Source organism: Zootermopsis nevadensis, unplaced genomic scaffold (genome assembly GCF_977971745.1).
Source record: "Zootermopsis nevadensis isolate Lab colony 2312 unplaced genomic scaffold, Znev_1.0 Znev_ptg000061l, whole genome shotgun sequence".
Lineage (NCBI taxonomy): Eukaryota > Metazoa > Arthropoda > Insecta > Blattodea > Termopsidae > Zootermopsis > Zootermopsis nevadensis.
The window spans coordinates 13626632-13646168 of NW_028259192.1; the positions used below are offsets into that span (position 1 = coordinate 13626632).

General features: G+C 35.6%; 2 protein-coding genes across 8 annotated transcripts in view; one reads left to right on the top strand and one right to left on the bottom strand.

Moving 5' to 3' along the window:
* Positions 1-6342, top strand: part of LOC110831223 (uncharacterized) — a 59115-nt gene extending 52773 nt beyond the window's left edge. For 3 of the 4 annotated variants that reach the window (XM_022066980.2, XM_022066979.2, XM_022066978.2), the window contains 2 exons: positions 2457-2592; positions 3994-6342. In XM_022066980.2, coding sequence (XP_021922672.1) covers positions 2457-2592; positions 3994-4866 — 1009 coding nt within the window. In that variant the 3' untranslated portion in view covers positions 4867-6342. Of the gene's footprint in view, positions 1-1887; positions 2337-2456; positions 2593-3993 lie in introns of those variants that run through there. The other variant, XM_022066981.2, reaches the window with a different exon arrangement.
* A 3390-nt stretch (positions 6343-9732) lies between these two features.
* On the bottom strand, positions 9733-19161 carry Hen1 (Hen1 methyltransferase). Of its 4 annotated transcripts, none has more exons than XM_087340384.1 (6): positions 19035-19161; positions 17760-18007; positions 17460-17642; positions 15958-16135; positions 14188-14399; positions 9733-13581 (listed from the first exon to the last, which is right to left on the bottom strand). In XM_087340384.1, the coding sequence occupies exons 1-6, from the start codon at positions 19035-19037 to the stop codon at positions 11814-11816; spliced, it is 2592 nt and encodes an 863-aa protein (XP_087196510.1). In that variant the 5' UTR covers positions 19038-19161; the 3' UTR covers positions 9733-11813. The 4 variants fall into 4 exon arrangements, with proteins under 4 accessions (XP_087196510.1, XP_087196508.1, XP_087196507.1 ...); XM_087340382.1 differs by having other exon boundaries at positions 18407-19155; XM_087340381.1 differs by lacking the exon at positions 19035-19161 and adding an exon at positions 18112-18549.
* Between the last annotated feature and the right edge of the window lie 376 nt (positions 19162-19537).

Sequence of the window (19537 nt, forward strand, 5' to 3'; positions counted from 1 at the left end):
TTTGTATTCCGTTGTTCGGGATGACACTGCAGAGCACTCCAGCGCCGTGGAAACAGGTGAAACGGAGATGTAACCAAAGCAAGAATGCGCAATAAGGCTACTGAATCTTCCAGTAGGTGACTTGTGGGTCAGTAGTTCATGGCAGGGTTCTGCATTCCAAGGAAAAGTCAGCGTACACAGGAACTTCTTGTGCATACATTCATATTTGTTTTTTGTGGAGAGATTTCTTACCTTGATACTGTAAATGGAGTAACATCAGAATGCATTACACGGCACTTCCATAGTCATCGTTGAAATATAGTGGTGAAGCAACTTCAAATACTCCTAAACTAAATATTTTAAACTGAAAATTGTACATAATTCAATTGTGCAATTTAAGATTTTATTTCAGGAAAAGGCATAACGCAAGAACCCAAATAAATAAATAAATAAATGCGTTAAACGTAGATACTAACGTGTCAATAATTATTTGTTCTGATTTTATAATTTTTAGAAGACATTGAAGAAATATTCCTTCGTATTCTCTCCCAATCATATCCTTGCCGTTTACTTCTTATTCTTTTGGTCTTGAATGTTTAAGCAGTTGAGGTCATTGCTGCTTCGCCACTGAATGTCCAGGGTGGGCTAAGATGGTACATATTTTCTGGTTCTGTTAGGTGGCTGTTGTCATAGTTGCATGCGCTTCTTCCAGCTGTTGGCTTCAGACCTGCCAAGAAAGACGACTTGGACAACTGTGTGTCAGTATGTCGCCGACATTGGTTTTGTGTCCGAAATGGATGAGAGATCTCCGACGTATTCTTAAGAATTCAAGAATGAATTCAGCGCTTTCGATGCATCGGCGTCTGTAATGGCGTCGTCTGCTAGTGAGTCCATCCATGTTCCACGGCTGACACTCGTGCATTACCCCTTCTGTGTGCATGTAGCATTTTTTATTTTGCTAGAATTTTTGTATGTGAGGTTCAATTATATTACGTGAATTGTTCTGGGTGCTTTGTTAGGTTAGGTTACATTACGTTATGCTGGAATCGCATGGGTTCGGGCTGAACCTATTTTTATTTTTATAGTATGTTAAGTTTAAATTGTTGTTCTGGGTTTTGACGCCGTGTCGTATTATAGGTTATTACCATTGTTTCGGAGGGACAAGACAAGACAAGAGATACTTTAGAGTTTGTAAGAAAGTCTTCGGCCGCTGGGACAACTGCAGGTTCGCTACCTGATATAGTTATGCATTTGGATTGCAGTAAAACCTCATTAATTCGGATTCTCTATAATTCGGACTACTTTTCATGTGTGTATTTTAATTATGCAAGACAAAAGAAATTCGTAAACGAGAATTTGGTTCAATTTCCCAGTTCCCGCTTTTTATCTTATGTCGTATTTGTGCTCTGTTACCATTAGGATAGCATATGTTACTGGATTTTGAATAAATGAGCTTGTTTTGATGAACTGTGGCTTGAAAACAAATTGTCTTATTCGATTGTGTCTTTTCATTCATTTGGACTACGCCTTTCCCGTGTTAGGTTATGTTCGTGCCAGTTAGGATATTTATTATTTGGAATCGTTTATGCCATGTTTTTGTCTTCGACATAGACCTACGCATCCGTAAGTACATCGGAGTCGTGCTTGCTTTAAATTATTCGGACAAAAGTCTCCACCAGCTTATGTTTAGGGACTGAAACCTTTCTAGTCAGTAGTATTCCTAACCGCATTCAAACGGCACTAGGCGTTTGCAAGGTGCCTGCATCGGTAATGACATTTTCGATAAATGAATATACTGCTCTGCTGCTACCTAACGCGCATGCTCATTAGCCTGTTTTTGTATAGGCAAATAAATGCACGTTTCAGTCTCTAGTGGTTTTCTTCTTACTCTTCGCTCTGTAGGTTATTTTCTATATTAACACTGATACCTGCCTTCATCCACGATTTTATAATCAAGATGGCAGGTCAAGAGGACTGTACCAGGTTCCTACTAGTAGGATACATGCTTTACAAGAGATACGATTGTAATTTATTACTTAGTCATGCCATAAAAACAAATAAAATAGGAATTGTGTGCATAGCATAACAATTCCGGCTTGCTCACAAACGCTGAGCTCTGCATGGGCGAGGTATCTGGCTGGGTGTCATCGAGGATTCCTCCACGTGGTTGTGTAACTCCTTAGGATAACCCGTCATCAATTTTATATGGAAAAATGCATTTATGTCTTCATGTAAAGTGCGTCAAATTTTAGTAAAACACACCAATATCAGAGTTAATGAAAATCTGATCTGCAGTTGAGTTGCATGTGGATATACAGACCAATGGTGAAGCTAACAACTTAAGATGGCAAATGCGTGTAAGAATATATTACCATATTTTCAGGCCAGGATGATTACCTCAGGCATGATTCTTCAGATGAAACAAATTGGGAGTAACTAGCAGGTAATGTACAGTATTTGTTAAATTTTTGTTTCAGTGACTGTGATGGTGAAAATATGGAGGATCAAATAGAAAATTTGGAAGAGGCGCGGAAAATCATCAAAAGTCTTCGTGAGAGATATCGAGCACAAAGTCACCAACTTCTAGCGTGGCGGCGAAGAGTCAAGGCCCAGGTATACTATTCATTAGAGAAATATATAATTCACAGAAATAATTCAAACCCATTAATACTGATAGATAAAATTAATAACCAGACTTTATTTACAGGCCTATGAGTATACTGAGCATTGTCAGAATGTAGTCACCTTTTTAAATTAAAGTAACCTTTTCTATATTTATTACTAAAAAAAATTACTAATAAATAGTTAGGTTTTAGTGTTCATATATTATTGAATTAATCTTGCTGAAATAGAAAATTAATGTGAATTGAAATGGGAGCTCCAAATATGAAGGTTTGTCTAGAATGTTTAACTTCGGGTGAGAACCGAGAGTCAAGAATGTTTCTGGTAATGAAATTGCTGAACTTATCAGTTCTGTGAATTTACAGATACTGGAACATTATCTAACAAACACTGGAAACTAGAAGGGTCATTTAACTTCTTTATTCTGAGACAGCAAAGCTGCAGGTCCCGAGTGGAGTCCCAACTAAAACTGTGGTTATGAGAATATACTGGCTGGTTAAGCCTGATGCACATTTCAGGGTTAGCTGGTGATAGATGGGTGTGGGGTGTTGATGGATAAAAATCTACTCCAGTGCCTCTTCATCCATAAAATGTACCACATGATTATTTCTGTAATTGAACCTGGGTCTCTGCATTGAGAAGCCAGCTTCTAACTGCCTGAACTATGGCACAGCAATAGAAGAGTATTGACAATGAATGTACTTTATTGGGGGTCAGAACTCACCATTGTGAGATGGGATATCACTCATGTGAGACAAGAAGGCTTCCATAAGTTAATGCAAAATATTTCTCCCAATTTAACTGTCCACAATGTCTATTAGACTAACTAAATCATAAAAATGTCAGATGGGACATTTTATATATATTTTTTTTAATGTGAGATGTGGCTGCAGAATTTTGATCATTCTCTTCAACTGTGTTATTATGGAGGCCTTTATCAAACATGTATCACCTCTTACATGCAGTCCAGCTGGTCATGCATCACAGTAACCATTAAACCCCATAGTTAAAGCCTGACCAGCAGCCCCTTAGTTCAGGGCATTCAAATCACCTGTTCCCATAAAATAAAGTTTAACATAGTACAAGTTGTTTCCTTCTTCATAGAAACTTTCTTTCTCATTGTAATATAATATCTATCAGCGCTTCACCAGAGTTTTTCTTTACTACTTGTTAAATTTAATATGAGAAAGTAGATGAAGTAAATTTAACAATTTTGGTTGACTATATCGCAGCACGAACCAAGGATAGTTCTATGGAACAGAAACATGTCTACAGTACAGTATATAAGATGAAATTGTGGTAAACTGCTGATGGAATAATTATATTATATTAAATATATTCAAAAGGACAGTGGAAACATTGCTGTTAAATTTTCTGTTAATCTTGTTACAGGAGGAATTAGTAGCAAGACTGAACAAAGAAAGGGCAGAGCAACTAAAAACTCTATCAGCAGAACTGATTCTGTTTGAATCTCGATTATGTCGGAAGCAGAAGGATATCAGCGTCCTGTTAACACAGAGAGAAAATGTTATTTTGTGTCAGCAACGTGCTATCCAGTTACTGCAGCAGCGACTATTAGATGCAGGACTTGACACATCGAATCTAGACCTGCAACAGTTTGATTCTCCAACTGGAGAGACTAATCTTGACTCACTCAATGACAGTGACAGTGCAGTTATCATGGAGGATAATATCGGCAATGACCAAGATGTCATGAGCGTGTTGCCCCGTTTTCGTCCTGGAATCGATGGCGTCACAGTTGTGCGTAGTGTGTCGGATGCTGTCGAGCCAGGGAATAAATACTTGTCTCTACGTCGTTCAAATGGTTTCCTCAGACGCCCAGAAATATTAGAGACAGTTTACAGTGTTGAGGAAGATGGAGAAGACGTCACACCTCAAACTACCACTGCAGGGATCAAGACTGATTTGCCCTGTGAGAATGGCACTTCTTCTGAGGAACCTATACAACATTACAGGGGGAGCTGGGGGAAGAGTGGGAGGCTACAGGGGCTGTATGGGAGCTTTGAGAGGCTCAACGAGACACCACATAGGCAAAGGCACTCGGAGGAACCACAACAGAATCAAGTAACAACTTACAATCGAGTGATGAGTAACCATAGGTCAGTCACCAAACCGAAGGATGTCAAGTACAAACGGATTAATAAAGCTAAGTCTAAATCCCTGGAAGAGCTGAGAGGTCGTTTAAGAAACTGGGTGGACAAGGGAAACAAGCTAGCATTGTCACTCGACCAGTCATATGCCTGATGTTGTAACATCATGTAATGAGTTCAAAAATCTAATGTGGATTTTTGTGGCTGTTATTTCCACCTCATCTTCTTCTGTACATATTTTGTGGTTCTTCATGAAAAATTAAGCTTAAGTACTAAATACACAGTGGCACTTAGTGCATTCAAAAGACTGGGACAGTTTTTGAAAATATCTCTTGTGCATCAATAAGAATTTTCTGGTTATACTTTATGCAGTAAGAATTGTTAGATGGTTTTTTCATTTGGACGACGCTGCGAAGCAGATAAAAATACATGTCAACCCATAGCCAAGTTACCATAAAGGATGCCCGTTGTTCTGAAAATTGAAAACCAGAATATATGTTCTGCATAAAAAGTGAAAATCTGTATTTAACACACCAAAGTAACACAAAATAATGTTCAACTATTAAATACTGATAGGAACATTAAGATATACAAACCACATGTAAGTTAAGTGCTTTTAAATATGATGTGCATGTTGGATTCTTAATTTTGTTTGGATGACAGTAACTGTCTTTTGATTCATTATTAAAAACACATTTCTGAGACCTGATGTTGATTACGGTCTTCTCAGTTGTGACAGCATGTAAGTCTTGTATATTTCAGACAAATTAACACTTTCATCTGTTGTGTAGAAGACCACAAGCAACAAGGACCTTTGGCTGTGTTTATGTTGGATATGCTGTACTTATCCATCTAAAATAATGTACTGTATATTCTAGCATAATTTAATTTTAAGATATCTGAATTTGAAATAGTAGATACGTATGACATGTATTTAAGAGAAAGCAAAATAATATATACAAAAATATACACTGTAGAGTTAAAGGAGAGATGCAGATATATGCTTATATAAATTATGCAATGAAATTGTAATTTTTGTAATGAATGCGGTTAAGAATCTAAATGTAACACAACTTTACAATCTAGAGAATATTTTGAAACAGAGCTTCAAAATAACACTATGAAAAAACTTTAAACAGTGTACAAAAATGATTGGAGAAAACTGTTCAGTCCATTGAAATGCAGTTTCTGTAGCCATCTAAATGGATCAATCAGGTTGGTTTCAAGCTGCAGTTGTAAATTATACGTGTTCTTCAATCAGTGTGTTCCTTTATTCAATAGAAACAAGATATAAATATATTAGATGTAAAATTATACTATATCTTCCAGAACCAAACTTTTTATGGTATTGTCCAATAATTTAATTTGCTTCTTAAATAAATATTACTTGTAAGACTGATCACAGTTCCTTTATTATGAGCAAGGAACTATGCACATTGCATCAGGAACTGCTTCATTACATATGAAAACCTATTTCCTATTGATAATGAATATAGCGTCTGTAGGTGCAAATCTGAAGGGAGTTACACATTTCTCTTTTGATACTTTGTGTTTGCATAATCCAGACTGTCCGATCTCAAAATTTTAAGACAGCTGGTTGTGGCTAATAAAGAATGAATCAATAAACTTATGTATGCAGTTATTTTGTATGTTTTATCCCAGACAGATAACATACTACCATTTAAAGATACAGTTTTGAGAAATACAAAATACAGTCAGATATTCATATCACTAAACTGACAGAATTGAAGAACCTGAATTTCTAGGCTTGAAATGTTTATTACAACACATGCTAATGAAATTCCAATAATTAAGTAACTTGAATTAATGTTATTCTCTCCAGCATTCAGAATAAGGCTGTTTTGTATAAACCGGGATTGAGATATAAAATATAATTAATATAAAGTTTGCATCATGCAATAATACGATTCATAATGGAAAGCCAATTTTTTTAAAGTGTAACAATAAGAACTTTACATGTTAAATCCAACCTTTATACATGTCTTTTGAATTCTTAGTCAGATGTTGCAACTTTATGTCCTTGCGTTGTTATCATGTGCAAGTTTCATATAATATTTAGAACTGTGTGATACGTTCAGAACAGAACTTCACGTACATCACCCTTCTTAGTACTGCCATTCATTAAATATAATTGACATGAAGTGTATACCTGGACTTCTGTGTATGCTTATGAATTCTTTGATAGGGTTTCTTGAATTAAGAACCACTTTACTTAGGCAGCTAAATTAACTTCTACGTACATTTTTTGGGTTTAAAATTTTTTATCTTAATATTATGAGTATAACAGTACGAACATTTCATTGAACTTAATTTGTTTTAAGGTCCATACTTCTTATTACCAAGGTTAGCGATGGTCGGTTTCTTATTTAGCCATTTGATGTGATGTTACATTTTATATTCAGTATTGCCACTGTTATTACATTATCAAAAATATTCATGCCAAATTTTTCTGTCATCCGTGCTTCACTGGTACTGTAACAGATGAGAACATTTCAGACTGATCTTCTATATTACATCAGATTCAACAATTTAACGTACGACACAAACTGTAATATATATTATGAACCTGTGATAAATGATTACCAAATTAAAAATAACAGTACAACAATGCCATGCATAATTATGTGACTGCTTGCAAATGAGGGCAGACAGCTCAGAACTTGCAACACAAGAAAGCTGGCAGTGATGTAGACATAGTCATATGTTAAGGGGTGTGTGGACTTATTCCGTGGCCTTGAAGCATTTAATTTCACTACAGTTACTATAATTATTTAAGTTCCAGTTCAAATGTTACTATGAATCATTAAATTTAAAAAAGTATGTGCAATAATATACAGAAAAATTACTAATAAAGTAACACTTGTAATATTGTTTAAACTGCGAGTAGAGCAAAATATTAAAACTTGTGCACGCGTATTCACACTGATATTCAAAGGATTTTATAATAAACTAGCATGTAACATCTTTGTTATCACTGCAGTTAGAATTAAATTATGTATCTGGTATTTTTAGTTATTAACTTCTTCAGACAAGATATTTTTTTAGTAATTTAGTTTCAAGTGCAGGTATTCAGGTTTTGTTCAAATCTGCAAACATTTATTATGATCAACATCTTGTTACAAGTTCATAAGTCTTCAAAGTGGTGTGCCATACTCAGGTATATTCTTGAAAACTGACAAAGGACTTCATTCAAGCGGTTTAATGCAGTATTACAGCTACAAATTCAGAAGCATGTATTACACTGAAAGAAAATAATAGTCTGCCAAGATGTGGTCAGATGAATGGAAATCCAAGAACCACTGATGCTGTTGACTCACTAACAATGAGACCTGATAAACTTTTTCATGAAAAGCTTAATGACCCTTTCTTTTAAATCTTCATTATCTCTTCCTATTCCTGGTGTGAGTCAGCTTGTTTAATATTATTTAACAATGTACTCTGAGTTTCAAACTGTTAATGGAATCATACTAACACAGCATACTTCAGTTATGAATCTTAAAAGGCAATATGATAATATTGGCGGCTTATATTTCATGCTCTAAGAGGGCGACAATGCAGACTGTTACTCATCCATGGGTTGCTGCAATACAAAACACCTTTCTCAGTGTGTGTCAGTCACTTTCCATCATGGCTTTAAGCAAGGATCTCTTGAAGAAAATTAAATATTTTTGGAAAGTGACAGTGGTGCTTATTCGGAGGATGAAGGAGAGAGTGTTAGAAGATAAACCACAAAAATCATCAGCTCAGCAGCAAGGTATAGAAGAATAGCAGTAGAGAAACAACAGTAACTGAAACTAACATCAAAGTGGGTTCTGCCATGTTGTGCTTTCAATAGCAATGTTGTCCATGAATTTACAGGATCTTTTATGGAAAGAAAATCAGTGAGGAACCACACACAAACAACACCTTCAGTCTACTGACTGTTATCATGTTTCTTTTGAGGGAGTTACCAAATTATTGGTGGTGAAAACCAAAACTGTAACCATCACCAGTTATGAGCAAGAAGAATGAAAATAAAAACAGCAGCAACAATAACAGGCAGATTCTCTTACAAGAAAGAGAAATTATCAGATGAATGACATGCCCCCCCAAAAAAGAACAAAAACACAAAATGTTCTTAATGTGGAAGTTTCAGGATTTTCAGGCATGAAAAGTGAATCATGTAGGGTTTTCTGGAGCTGCTGAGAGACCACAAAATCCCTGTTGTGGTTAGTTCACATTTTCAGAGCCCATTTTTCAAACACCTATATAAAATGAGGAATGCAAATGAACCTCAATAGCAAAACCTCTTGCACCTTTCAATATACTGAACATACAACGTAAACAACAATAAACTACATAGAGTAGTCATTCTTGAGATGCTTGCTCAGCTAGTTAAATTCAGTTTTCCTTTCATTATTGTGTTCACTATCTCACAAAACTAGAACCTTTTCTATGCCAGATAAATCCAATCCACTCTCATGTTCTGTTTCTTTAAGGTCCATGTTAATATTATCTACCCATCAAAGATTAGGGCTTCCAAATGGTCTCTTCCCTTTAGGTTTTCCTACTCACTTCACATATCTCCCATGAGCAATACATGCCCTATCCATCTCACCGTGTTTCATTTGATCACCGTAGTATTTGCTGGAAGAGTACAAATTATGATGCTTCACTATATGAAATTAAAATTAATTTGTTTTTATCTTGTTTTAATTTTTGATAATTTTTAAAACCAACCACTTGTCAGCTGATATGTTTTGTAGTGCTTCAAAGTATGTTACACTCTAGGAGGAGGACCCCCCAGATTCAAAACAATAATAATAAAAAACTGCATGTCACAATGTAGGAGTACAATGAAAATAAGGGAGAGGGGGATCTGGATTATGCCTAAGCACGACTTACATGTTCCTGAGGCAATGTGACTTTTCTTACTCAGAGCACTTTCTGTGATTAATCATTAAATGAAGATACTTTTACCAGAAGTGAAATATATGTTCGATTTAAAATTAAAAGAATGTTGCAATGATGCAGATATTTATTTTTCGTAAAATAATGTGAGAGGATATGACAATCCACGCACGCGTTAATATGGGTATCTCACAACATACTATAATGGCTAATGATGAAAATGCAAACATGAAAAAAGAAATAATTTGTGGTAGCAAAGGGCAATGAGCTCTCATAAAACAGTAAAAGTAACATCACAGGTACTGAATACAGTTGTCATAACATTTCAAGATGGAAGTTACTGCTTCCATAATTGAACACAAAAATATTAAACACTCCAACGGCCTTTTCTGCTGTGGCTAACAATATCCATTCCTAGGATATGTATCAGTTTCAAAAGGGGCAATTTCCATGCAACAGAAGATACCACTTAACATGCCAGAGCAAATTTAAGAGTGATATGCAGTTTCAGTCTTATCCCTTGTGATAAATCTCTTGGCACTTACATAATAAAGACTAATTCCTACTTTTTGGTCTATATTACACCAATGCATGAATTTTAATAACATGTCATTAAAACTGTCACAACCATTTTTGTGTGTACACTCAATTAAATAATGTACTTGAAACTCTTTAGAAATGATTGAAAATGTGGGAGGAAAGAGTTGTGCCCTATACACACTTTCTCACTTTAGTTTAACTAGAGATGGAATTCCTGTCTTATTTTTGTGGATTTTAATTTTTGTTACTTTCAAGAATTTGAAAAATTACAATCTAAAGTATTACTATTTTCAGAACTTTTTAAATATAAAACACGTCTTATATATCAAAATCTAAGAGTATGTATTCTCACAAACTTATGAACTTGGTTAGAAGTTACATTATAAAAATATGTATAAATAAATTATACAAAAAATAAACAAATACATTAATTAATTAATTCATCATCTCAAGATGCTAGCAGCAAATCTACGCAGTATATAATAGGGTACCTTCTCTTTTACGGATCACAAAGATGAGGTTTTTCTAGTGAATAAGTTGATCTGGATCTAAGATTGTCAATGTATTTGCTCTTTCCTTGTAAACCTGTTATTTTATAACCTGACCAAAATTGCCACTTGATGATCAAGGTTGGTCCCGCATCCATCCTTACACACCTGAATCAATCCTGATCCAGAATCATGAACTGGATTGTTCCTCCACTCCAAATTAAAACCCAATTATGACAGCATCTGTAAGCCTGGGTTTCAAGCAGCATTGTTTTCTTGTTAGAGGAAACATTAGATCACTTTAATGACCTGTTTTGTTTTGACAGATCACCATTATGACTGTGTCTAAAAGATGCAAATATTTTGTCCAAAACCGTACTTTTTTACATCAAACAGTTTTTAACCATTTTATTCTTTAAGGACATTATAAAATTTCTTCACATATGAAAGCCTCCAATTTTTTTATGAAAGCATTCTGTAATGTTTTAAACTGTAATTGAGAACAAAACTGTTTCTTTCATCTGTCAATATACTAATAATTTAGGTTAATTCTTGATGTAAATTGCTATTTGACAAAAGACCTGTTGTTCCAAGAATGGCCTGGGGAGGTACCTCCAAGGAGATAACTTCTCTCACTTCCTTTACTTTATCAAAAGTTTGGATGCAATCATAATGGTGATTCCCCCCAATCCAAATTCCAAAATTGATGCTTTAGACCTGGTCACAGTGGTGATTTCATAGTACAAGTGATCAAAGTCACTGTTTAATATCACCATTACGCACAAATGATTTTTACTGTAATCACAGTGATTCAAAATGAACTCATCTCTAGTATGAACAATCAACTACAAAAGGAAATTTAACAACATGTACTTGCATTATATATACATAATCTGTTCCTTCAATACAAGTTATATTATTTATCATGTACTATTCTGAAGTCTGTCTTCAATAACAGTAATCATACAGAACATGGCCAATAAATACAATTTAAATCTCCTTTTACTATACCACTGTGTCACTTCTATGAATTACAAGCTCATTATTTCCAGACTGTATCCCTGAAATAGTCTTGTTTTTGAACCCAATGTAACATCTAGATTATATAATTCAGTGGAACATTTCTCACAGTGTACTGATAATTTTGAAATATTATTAGGGTCTATAAACCATTCTGGACTGGATCTCCGCCTCCTTCAATGTCACCCATTTCACTAACTGAACTTGGTTCACCACTGTCATCATCTTCATTATCAATACCTCCTACTCCCTCATCTGGCAAAAGGAAACCATCAATAGGTGGTATCATGTAATTTTGTAAGTCATCTGCACCATGATTTGCTACACCCAGTAAATTCAGAAGCCAATGTGGAAATGGTTCATCACCAGGCAATATGAGGTCATTATCATTGTCAAAGTCTTCTGCTGCAGCAAGTAATGGAATTAAATCATCATCAGCAGGAACAATTTCATCTGGTTCATGAAGGGGCTGAATTACTGCCACGGCATTATTCCCCTCTCCGTCACAATTATTATTTGCAAGATCTCCATTCTCAACTACAAGACCCATAGGATTATACAGAGCCTCATGATGAAACTGAAACATGAGTCCATCATTATTTTCAATATGATCATTCTCCCCACTTGATTCCGAATCATCATATTCAGAGTCATCGTGGTTTTCTGTTACAATCTCATCAACCTGTTCAGGAGTTAGGTCCATATCCATGTCCTGTACTGAGAATGAGTTTGGGTAACCACTGTCTGCAGCCTTATCATTCTGCTCATCCAAACTACAGCTTTCAACTAAACTTCGGTCCTGTGATGATTCCTGCATAGAGGAACTGCCACTACCAAAATTCAAAGGTTGATTGATTACTGTTTGTGAAGCAGAGCAATCAGTTATTTCTCGCTTTGAATTAAGGTACGGCAATCCAACAGATAAACTTTCTTCTGTGTGACCATTTTGACTGACATTACTAAATTTTTCAGTATATCTGTTTGAACCAGAATTCAGTACCATACAGCCACTTGATAAACTTGCATTTAAACCCTTTACTTGGCCAGTAGTTACCTGGTGTTCCAAATACTGAGATTTCTGATGTTCTCCAGATACCCTGCTATCTTCAGGAAAGGAACACAATGATGACATACCCCCTATTTTTTTGTTTTTTTCTGACTTACAATCTGTTAAGGCCTCATTATTAGAACATGTTTCAAGAACTAATTTCTGTGATGACTCAACATATACAGCACTCATAGGTGCAAAAATGTGACCCACTTTTGAAAACTTAATACCCTCTTTGTTGGCACTATGTCCTGTGCATGGGGAGAATGCCTGTTCAACACTAAGTTCAGATTCCAATCCTGCCAGTGACTGGACGTAATCATCTGTACTATTCAGATTTGTACTAAAACCACTTGAATGTTCTGAAGTAGATTTGATTATATTTTCTGCATTATTAATACTTGAGTGATCCCTGAGAGGAATACAGTAAGTAGACTTGTAACTTCTGACACCACCACTACACTCTAACCTATCACTTGATGCATGGGTATCATCTTCCCTGTTTTTATAAGAATCATTTGAACTTTCTAAATCTCCATCCCTTTGCAAATGCACATCAAACTGAGGTTGAGTGGCGTCATCAGACAAATATTCCTGTTGAACACTGCTTATATCTGCCATAAACTGAGATGATCTACAGTTATCACACTCATAACCAAAAGGAAGTTGTAGTTCATTATTCCAATTCTCTTCCCAATGATCTGGTTCCTGTGGATTTGCTTCTAGCTCTTCCTGTCCTTCACAATGCACATCCTCTGATTCACGGAGAGAGCTCTCACTCGCTCCACAGCATGGATAAAGTACAGCCTCATCATCTTGTGTTTCACCCAAAATTTCCCACCCAGCTTCTTTCAGAATGCTCCTATATAACAAAAGAATCACATGTTTCAGAAAAAATATTACTATTAAATAAAAACCATAACTGCAACATACAAAAATTGTATTTAAAGTACATGAATAATGACCAGGTAAAGCAATGCACGAAAGATGTTGAAGAAAATGGTGCTGAAATGAGAATGTGGAATAAATAACATGTGATCATGAAAATTCTTGAGATAAACTCTAAAAACAATGCAACTCTTATAAAGGCTTATTCTTCTAAAACAGACAACAGAGATACACTGATTTCAAAAATTTTGTTTCATGATATATAACGAACCGCATGATATGCACATGACATTTTACACAGTAATGTCCAAAACATTACTTGAAATATATTTTGTACTGTAAGAGTATTAACATAGTGCATTGTAAACTTAATCTTAAATTCTCACAATACTTAGAAACCAGCATGTGCTAGCTGAATTGTACACAACTACCTTCACACCTTTCACTCAAGCTTTAGAGTGAAACAACAGAATATCTTCTCAGATATATAAGGTGATATTATTATAATGTATTTTAGTGCTGAAGAGCATATTTATTCTGTTTTCCTTATATTTTGTATACAGGTCTTGTACTGACTTACCGTAGTACTGATGGTGAAGTACACCACCTTTTTACATGTGGTAGTAGAAGCCGCAGTGGAATCTTTTCATTCACATCATTGTAAGATTCCTCTATAGTTGCATACAGCCGGATATAATATTCTGCTTTATGAAGAATTTTTTCCTCATTAGTACGATTATCCACGTAGACTGGATATATGTATTCCTGCATGGTGACATACTTGTCTTCCTCCTTAGGACACAAAACAATGCTTATTTTTTGTACTGATCTTAACACATTACCTGCTACTAGAGACTAAATAATAACTTAATAATTGAATGTGGGTGGGTTCTGTTGCAGACTGTCATAAATAAAGTAATTCTTGACTAACTAAACAACTATTAGTTTTCAAGAAGGCTGCCACTCCATGAAGTGAGTTTGTTTGATAGTTATGCATAGCACAGTACACATACTAAGGCAGATTTTACATTAAATAAAGCATGTGTACTGTTAACTTGAATTTGAGGTACATGCAAGTACTTGGTGATGGATCAGATTCAGGCAGTGATAAAAGTATCAGTGGAGTCAGAATTGATGTTAACATTCATTCAAGTGCAAGTGTAAACCAGCATTTCTCAGTTTCTTACTAAAGAATTCCAATTCTTTAAATCTTGTGTTGTCAAGTGTCTTATTTAGATAGTATAAATTTATAATTCCATGATAAAATGCAGTTTAGCTCATCAGCTAGCATCCTGGACTCATGACAGAATCCTAGCAAAGTCAGTGTTCTATTGCTTCCAACTATAGATATGTTACAGATTATAAAGGTAAAAGTATATTTGTCCCTGGTGCTTAATCAAGTACCACTCCATGCAGGTATATGGTGTGTGGAGGTATAGCACCATACTTATAACCTGGCAGTAGACGCAGGAGAGTGGTCAGCTTCAAGCCCCAGTCATTTAACCCCAAGCAGAGAATCCGAGTATCTACCAGGTAGAAAGCTATGCTGTGCTGATGAGAAAAATCCCAGCCTGTGGGACTGAAACTGCAGTCAACCATTCTATAGTTTAGTCACTATACTAAGCTACTCCAACTTATTTGATACAGACTGTATTATCATTACCTGTTAAGCTTAATAATTTTGGACTATCTTCATTTTATATTAGTTGTTCCAAAGCTACTTATCATATAGATTTTCCTTTGTTCATATCTTAGGAAAGTTTTCTTCACCCTTCTCTGTACTGCTGGGTATACCACAAGGACCTCTTCCTTTAATGTTTTTATTGGTAAACTTTCTGATAATCATTCCAAATTGTTCTTATTTGCTGATGCAACAATTTATTGAGATATAAAGTCTGTTCATGACTGTAAATCTCTACACGCTCATACCAATTTGGTGAAAACTGTTAAGGAACTTATCAGAAAACTAAAATTATACTATTATATTATTAGAACACTTTGTTCCAGACATCTTTTTTATTCCTTATTAAGGGCAAGGGCAAACTAAATTGCCATTCCATCGTGGATACTGTTGGTGTCTATGTGCCTACAAGGCAAATACGAGACTTCTCTACTTTCAGCATGAGCAGTAAACTAAGACATAGTCCAGCTCCATGTGTCATTGTTGCAATCATATAGAAGAATAAATATATATATATATATATATATATATATATATATATTGTAGAAGAGGAACCAGGAAAAAGCACTATACAATTTTTTTTAAATTAGCTTCTTCCCTCTTATTTAACTGTTTTATATAAACAGGACTGTAAGTGAGGGACTTTGTATATCAAATATAGTTGATCACCTCCAGATCTTCATGTTGAGATGTCAGCTGAGCAAATGGAGCAGGAGTGTAATTTGGTAACCTGACAAACACAGCCATCTGACTACAGCAACCATACATTTCAGTTCCTTTGGGTCCTTGACCTACACCATGGAATTTAACAATATAAGCTGGGTATCGTGTTGTGATGTTAGTTGCCCTTCAAACACAATCATAACAAACATTTTTAGTAATAGTCTGCACTATAACAGAAGTCATAGAGCAGCTAATCAAATTTCTGTGATTTTACACAAATACATAAAAAAACATTTTTGTCACATTATCATTCTAAATTTGATTCACAAGTAGCAGAAATGTCATCACTGTAACTAACAGAACTGCAGATATGTAGAAAATTGAAAGTTCTTGCAGTTTTTGAAACAAATTTGGAGAAAGCTTAAGAGTAAAAAAATTGTAGGATTTGAGGTTTGCACGCCAGTCAGTCTGAAGATGGCTGACTTCTGGGTTGTTGCACCGTGTAGTCTGATAGAAGTTTTCTGACGTTTCAGAGGTCAGGGCGATGATTGAGGCAGTAAGGACCTCTGAAACATAGGTAAACTTCTACCACACTACACAGTGCAACAACCCAGAAGACAGCCATCTTCCGTAAAAGAAATTATCATCCACATTGGCAATAAACCTAGATCTGATGAGTTCAGACATTCTTCCTTGATGAGCAAAGGGAGCAGGAGGCAGATATCTGCCTGGTTAACAGAAGTGAATTCATATCCTGCACAACAGATGTTCAAGGTAATGCCTGACAGGACCTTTAAATTAGGCCATAAATATTTTCTTCAAAATCACTCTCAAGTCATGAGTCCTAATAAACCTATCTCACTTGAGGCCAAACAACTTCTGCAGTTAATAAACTGCTGTTACATAACCAAATACACAAAATGTCTTGATGTTTAAATTGCAAGTACTGGAATATCCTGATCATCAGTTTTAAGGTATGTGCTGCAATTATCTAATGATGCAGAGACTGTTTTGCAACATGTGGTCTGAAGATGATGGTATATGGTGAAATAACCTATATCATTACAATGCTGATATACGTTTCAAGTGAAGTGACCACAGGTCATCACAGACACAGTAATAATCAAAGTAAATACCTGCCACAAAAAAGGGGGGAGGGGTAGGCTGCTACATTTGTTAAATTAGATGTTCAATCCATAATCTAAGTGATAATGATTTGCATAGTTAACATATTTCATACATATTCTGTCCCAGAATGAAGGCATAAATAATAATGGCATTCAATATAATTGGTAGTGTTCTCTAATATACTTGACCATGGAGTATCAACATAAATATATAGTAGTATCATTGCCATAAATTATCTATTACTACATATAAAATGAAGTATGTTTTCAAAGTGTAGAATGAACTCTATTTTACTGAGCAGATACTTAGCACACTGCAAAGTGATGTTTGAGAGACAGGCCTTTATAACTAAAATGTAATACTTAACAAGAACTCAGTACCAATCTTCGAACTGAGCTCGTGACCACTCAAATTTGTGATCTGCATTCCTGAATCCAGTGAAATCAGGGAAAAGCACATTGAAGTCTGAATTTGGTGTTGTAAAGATGGCAATCAATGGCTTAATGAAGCCAAATACATTGTATGGTAAAGCTTCCAATGTATCAGGATACAGATGTTCTATCCTGAAACATATATGTTGTTCTTATTTACATTAACCAAGAGAGCCTTGTATATAACAAACAGGTCCAATGCAATACATATGGTCAGCTGCTATGTTTCTATATTCCTTGTTCACTTACAATTCTACGCATATTACTGCATCTGCTCCTAATAGGGAAGAATCCCTATCTGCAATACTTCCAACTAAAACACGAACTGTTAAAGGCTCTTCTCGAGTAACCAAATAGTCAACATTAAGGGGAGCTACTCGACAGCAATAGTGCTCCAACATCTCACGATCGATATCAACTGATAACACCTCTTGCAGTCCTGGAATGTGTTTCACGTAGGGGAAGATCCCAAATTCAGCACACCCAAAGTCCACAACCTAAACATGCCAGTACATATTACAATCTCTAATATGAGCAGGATTTACTAACAGTATTAGATTGTTGGTACCAAAATTTGTATGAGTAATAAAAACAAACCTGCCTTTCTAATTTTCCCACACCATCTTTCATCCAGTAAAATGTTTTTTACCGCATTATATCTTTGAACGTAAACTGGAGGAAAAAACTGTATGCCTATTCCTGATCTAAATTCAGCCTCACTAGGAATGGTGTAATTGTCACCGTGAATGAAATTTGAAACTGTGTTTTGTTCGTCATTAATACCTTGAGCCTTATTGAAATCTGGTTTAGGTATTGCCCTCAGAATAAAGCGTGACATCATATAAAATACATGAAACAGCACTATCATTTCGACAATAAACAATCATAAAACATACTTTCAAAAAAAACTTTTCTTTGAGCCGCTGCGTCACAAACAAAATAAACTCCTCCGACAAATTATATAAAACACTCACAGCTTCTGATAATAGTGAAATATACCCTGAAATACCAAACAGTAATTTTGTTAGCGATTTCTTTTTCAAACGCGCAGTTTTCCACACTAAGTTGTTCAACCTACTGCCCACATACAGTCCTTCTAACATTCGGGGATTTATAGTATGGGTGGTTATCCAGTTACGCCAACATAGGTATTTACTTTTATGTATTTACGATATTCATGTGAGCACAAATGGAAGTAGCCGGTGGCTTCCGCACCAGGAAAACCACATATGCTTGGCAGATTTTTATTCGTGTAATCAGCGTTGGCATAATTGAATGAAAACTGTTCTATTTCATCAGTCTATCAGTTAATTATGCAATAACTGTTGGTTTCTAGCGTTCATAAGAATTAGTAATGTCCTGAGTTTGGTTAGAAACACTCAGACCACTCGGTGGCGACATCGGTATCAGCAAAACAATTGTTGCCGCAATCGATCGCTGCCAGTTTTAGAACAGCAAAATTATCAGTTCATATTCTCCGTACAATATTACGTGTTAACGTTTTCATTTGAATCAATGGGCTACCATTTCCGATACGGTGGCTTCGTGGCGAGATCCAACACTCAAAAGACTGCTTCACTGCCGAATCAACGTCTGTGTTTCATAATAATTCCTCATTTCTCACAACGACGCGTCATGATCGGACCACCCAGCGGGTACATAAGAAATACGAACGTGTGTAACCAGCCTTTGACCGAACCCAGGTCTTTCGTGAAGCGCTAGGATATGTTGGCAGCATTGGAGGGTATTTATGTTACATTCACGTGATTCCCATTCTTTACAACAGATGTTATTTTTGAAGCCACGTTAACTTCTTGACCATAGCTGAAGGTTAATCAGTGTGTTCACAATAGCCCGCTACCGTTCCTTATGCTGAGTTGAATGAACCCAGTCCGTACCACCGCATCCTATTTTTCTAAAAACCACTTTAATGTTATACTCCCACCTACTTTTAGGTCTTCCTATTGATCTCGATAATTCTGGTTTTCCCGCAAAAACCCCTGTATGCAATCCTCTTCTCTCCCATG